The sequence below is a fragment of the Dioscorea cayenensis genome, chromosome 19 (genome assembly GCF_009730915.1).
Source record: "Dioscorea cayenensis subsp. rotundata cultivar TDr96_F1 chromosome 19, TDr96_F1_v2_PseudoChromosome.rev07_lg8_w22 25.fasta, whole genome shotgun sequence".
Classification (NCBI taxonomy): Eukaryota; Viridiplantae; Streptophyta; class Magnoliopsida; order Dioscoreales; family Dioscoreaceae; genus Dioscorea; species Dioscorea cayenensis.
In genome coordinates, this window is record NC_052489.1 from 13675130 (window position 1) to 13680336 (window position 5207).

General features: G+C 36.1%; 1 protein-coding gene across 1 annotated transcript; it reads right to left on the minus strand.

The window, feature by feature from the left end:
• Positions 1–3274: 3274 nt before the first annotated feature.
• LOC120249990 (annexin D8-like) lies at positions 3275–4746 on the minus strand. The gene is made up of 5 exons (XM_039258713.1): positions 4526–4746; positions 4202–4429; positions 3893–4111; positions 3730–3819; positions 3275–3651 (listed from the first exon to the last, which is right to left on the minus strand). The coding sequence occupies exons 1-5, from the start codon at positions 4685–4687 to the stop codon at positions 3451–3453; spliced, it is 900 nt and encodes a 299-aa protein (XP_039114647.1). The 5' UTR covers positions 4688–4746; the 3' UTR covers positions 3275–3450.
• Positions 4747–5207: the final 461 nt, after the last annotated feature.

A 5207-nucleotide genomic window follows, 5' to 3' on the forward strand; every position in this document is an offset into this window, starting at 1 on the left:
CTCGATTGCAGTTGATGGAGCCCGATTCACCACATAATAGGCGGTGCTGGCTGCTTCTTCTGAAAACTTCTTGTCTAAGCCTCAAGCTCCCATCTTGGCTCTTGTTCTTTCTAACAGAGTCATGTTCATCTGCTCTGCCACTCCATTTTGTTGAGGAGTGTATGCTATAGTGAACTGCCTTTTGATGCCATCTTGCTTGCAGAATTCATCAAATTCTTTACCAGTATATTCTCCTCCATTATCAGTCCTCAAGCACTTGATCTTCTCGCCAGATTCAAGTTCCACCCGCGCTTTGTAAAATTTGAAGACTTGAAACACATCAGCCTTCCTCTTGATAGGGTACACCTAACATCTCCTGGAATAGTCATCAATAAATGATACAAAGCAATTTGCTCCTCCTAGGGATGTCACTGGTGCTTGCTACACATCAAAGTGAACCAATTCTAGAATTGTTTTGCTTCTAGAATTAGATGTGTTAAACTTGATTTGATGCTACTTGCTCACAATGCAATGTTCACAAAAGGGTAGTGTTACCTTTGTGAGACCTTGAAGTAGATTCCGGTCTGCAAGAATCTTCATTCCTTGCTCTGACATGTATCCAAGTTTCTTGTGCCATGTCATTGTGCATCTTTCATTTGGACTACTTGTGGCAACTGAAGCTTCTCCTTCTTGTAAAGTTTCTCCCATCAGTATGTATAAATTTACAGATATCTTCTCTCCCTTTATGCATACAAGCGCTCCTCGAATTACCTTCATGATCTTGTTTTGAACATTAATTTTGCAACCAAGATCATCAAGTTGTCCAATAGACAACAAGTTCTTTGTTAGGCCCTCCACATGTCGGAGTTCTTGAATTGTCCGAGTTATACCATCATGCATCTTGAGTTTGATGGTGCCAATTCCAATGATCTTTAGGGCTTAATCGTTGCAGCTGTACACAGAACCTCCAGAGATAGTTTCGTAGTGGTTAAACCATTCCTTTTTAGAAGTCATATGAAAGATTGCCACTGGGTCTAAAAGCCAAACATCAGCAAACCTTTTTCCCTGTGTTTGTTGCTACTTCACATACCATGGCTTCTCCATCATCTGAAGTGTTTGCAACATTCCCTTGAGGATTGGAATCTTTTTTATTTAGACTCCAATAATCCTTCTTCAAGTAACCTTTCTTGCCACAATGATAGCACTTGAAAGTCTTCTTACTTCTCGACTTTGATTTACCATGATTGTAGCTCCCACTGGATTCACGTTCTGTTGGTCTTCCTCTCGTCACCGTCAAGGCCTCCGCTTGTTGCAAACTTACTAGATTGTATTCATTGTTCTTGCGGTGACTCTCTTCCTCCAGAACAGCAGCTGCAATATTGTTAAAGACTAGACTGTCCGTGGGGACATTATTTGTTAAGTTGATGACGAGTTGATCATAAGAATCTAGTAGACTTTGGAGTAGAATTTTTGCACGTTCAACTGACTCTAATGTATGTCCTAATGATGTGACTTGGGAAAATAGAGTGTTCAGTGTGTTCATGTGCCCCGTCACTGAAGTAGATTCTGCCATACGCAAAGTATAGAGTCTCCTCTTAAGAAAAATTTTGTTGTGGAGTAACTTGGCCTCGTACAACATAGTAAGGTGATTCCATATCTCCTTCGCCGTCTTCTTCTCCGCTATGCCTGATAGAACTTCATCAGCAAGTGCCAAATAAAGATTTGCAATGGCATTACCGTCGATCTCATTCCACTTGTCATCTTTAACCTCAGCTGACCTTTCAGTAATGGCTGCTAAGCAATTATCATTCCTCAGGATAGCCTTCATTTTTAGCTTCCGCAACAGAAAATTACTCCCATTGAATTTTTCAAACTCATACTTTGCTGCCATTACTTCTTTCACAGACTGCTTCAAAGACAGTAACCAGTTCCTACAAAGGGTGAATAATAATCTAACTTATTTTCTAATGTGTAGGATCCACTATTAGTGGCAGCCACAGAGCATACGATAAGTAGATATATATAGACATCCTAAGTCTAGCTCTAGTACCACTTGTTGTTAAATTATGGAACTGGGTAGAGCAGGGTCACAGCAAAAGCACTTGAAAACTAATAGCAATAAAGATGGACATAGGATGTACGTGGAAAACCCTAAAACAAATTAGGGTAAAAACCATGGGCAAAATAAAACAATTTCACTATAGTAGAAAATAGGAGTTACAAGCTTTTTATTAATAAGGAGAATACCAACTTATTCTCTCCTGTGATAAAAGGAACACTTCCTCTCTCACCCTCGCACTTCCTCTCTGAAATGTTGCACTATTTCCTCCCACTTTCTCTCTCACCCTCCCACTTCCTCTCTGAAATGTTGCACTGAGAGATACATTTTGCATCTCTATCTATAGGAGAAAGAGGGATGAGTATTATTCCAACTAATCCTTGGATTAAGTGAGGGTTAAGTGAGAGAGAGAATTAGGTGAATATATATATATATATATATATATTTCACATGTGCATCCCATCATCAGAATATTTTAACAGTTTATTAGCTAATAAATTTTGAGGTCGGTTGAATATGCATTAGAACCACTTCATTGAAAAAGCACTATCTCAAATATCAATATCTCGCACTTGTAAATTTCAGGTAGATTTTTAAGGACAGACAATTATATTCGGACCACTTTTGTCATCAATAATTATCAACATTATGTTTGTTATTTATTTTTCTATTAATTGCTCCGTAACTTTTTCCATATCAATAACAGTAATATGTTTAAATATATCAAGAAAACACTTTCTTATTGACATGCATTGAGGCCTCAATTTTTTTATTGAGAAAAGAATATTATAATGGAGATTGTTATATATATAAATATATAAATAGTCAGTACTGTGAGTTCGCCAAATGGCCCAATAAAAAAAAAAAATAAAAGCCATAAATAAGAATTTTAGCAAATAAATTCCAATAAAAGCAATATTATAAAGTTTTTAGACCAAATTTTATTCAGCAAATTTTAGGCTTTTTGTCAAAGAAGAGATGGTTTTAATTATTGAAGAACTCTACCATTAAGATGTTTTTCTTTCGAAGTTTTGTTTTCATGTTGTGTTGAATATTTATTAGTAATCCTATGTTCATAAGATATAGCTTCTTGTATTTTGAAGTGATTAAAACAATGAGATCATTCTCATGTTGGAAGCAATCTCATTTCCAAAATTAATTAATTAATTAATTAGAGAAGGAAAGTCGAAAGCAATCTCTAAAGTGCTAAAATATTCAAGAAACTTCCTTCACTTGTGTTTTTGTTTCTTTTCAAAAAACTTTTCCCTTGATCAATCAAAAGTTTTTTTTACATGACAGAAACAATAAGAAAAGATCTCCACAACCCTTTTTCTTTGCACTAGCTATCACTAATACAATACACACACCAAATAAATCTCCACAACTTTCAAAGCAGAAGAAGAACAAGAACCTCAATTATTCACCAAAGCTAATAAAAAGTCTTTATAAACTCCAACAGGAATACTCTCACAAATATAATCCTCTAACTTAGTCCCATACCTCCTCTGAAACTCATTTTTCACATCTTCCATGCCAACATCTGTGCTTCCCACCATCACCCTTGACAATGCACTTCTATTCTTCAGCCCACCTTTCATGCTCATATGCAACATCTACAATAAATTAATCAAACAATGAGGTACAACAATATAACTATCTCCAAATCAAACAAGAAAAATTAAACCACTTGCCTTTGAGTAGTATTTTGTAGGGTCATTCATGCATTTGATAACAACTCTTAGTGATTCCTCAAACTCTGCACTATTTTCCTTCTTCAGTGTCTGCAAAAAACCAAACATGCATGACAATACAAACCCAAAAAAATTTTCTGCAAAGCTTTAATTATCTGCAAACCTTGATGTACTCATGTCCATAAATATGTTTGTAGCTAGAAAATGTGAGTCTAAGTTGAGGAATACTCCTCTTGCTGAAAATCTCAAGTATGATAGACTGATCTATGTACCCTGTGATTCCCTTCCCAGCTTCATACAACCTTTTGGCATCACACTTTGCAATGTGATGACTAGTCTCTGCATGGTGTGACCTATGAGATGTTGCTAATGCTTCAAGAATCTGCCGTTAAAGCCACCAATTAATTAATTAGTTTTCACACACATTAAAAAAAACACGCTAGGTTTAACGTTACGGGCTTTGTTTTAATACCTTTTGATAAGAGTGGGCTGACTCAGAGATAATATCTTGGTCCAAGTGTCTCTTGAACCTTTTCAGATATGCTTGTTTGGTGAGAAACAATTGGTTAGACTTTCGAAGTGTGTAGATCTCCACAAGAGCCTTGTAATCAACTTGATCTCTTTGCTCAATTGCTTCCTTTGCCACAAGAGCTTCTCTTTCATGAGGCTCGAGTATCCACAAGCACAGTATTTCACACATCTAACAATTTAAGATTAAACTATATATTAATATATATATATATATATAAATATATATATAGGATAATATACATGCTTTAATTGTGACAAATCAAACCTCATTCTTCTGAGTGCCCAGTTTAGATCCCTGAAGATGCTCGACAAGGTTTTCGCTAAACATATTGCGACATTTCTCCTTGATTTGTAGTTGAGCGGCTGGAGACCTGCATGATAATGCTTGCTCAAGTAGGGTGTGGAACTCTTGTGAGTTAAGGGCCATCGAGGAGGATGCTACTATACTACTGCCACTTCCATTTGAACTGAAACAATGGAGATAGTAAGATATAGTTATAGGCACTTTTTTGTTCAGTGATTTGGAGGGAAAAAGTTGAGTGTGGAGTGACAAGGAGAGCAAGAAGAGGAAATGCTGTCTCAGTCATGATGATGGTTTTTTGTGTTGGCATTGCTAACTTTAGACCAAACAAGTTCTATACGAGTGATGTCTTACTAGACTCAAGTTGGTTTAGTATCTTTTGTTTTATTATTATTTTTTAAATATTTTATTTTTATTTTATTTTTTGACTTTTATCTATCGCAGCTTCTTGCTTTTACAAGTGCCCCATGTGATTCATTGTTGGGACTTTGGACTGGAATTCCTCAAATAAGAACCCCATTATTGTTTTGAGTTTTTAGTGGAAAAGAGTGACGACAAATGCTCCATGTGTTCTTCCATGCACATGCAGGGATTGTGTTGTCCAGCCAGGAATCAGTTTTATTTATTTATTTATTTATTTTTGTCA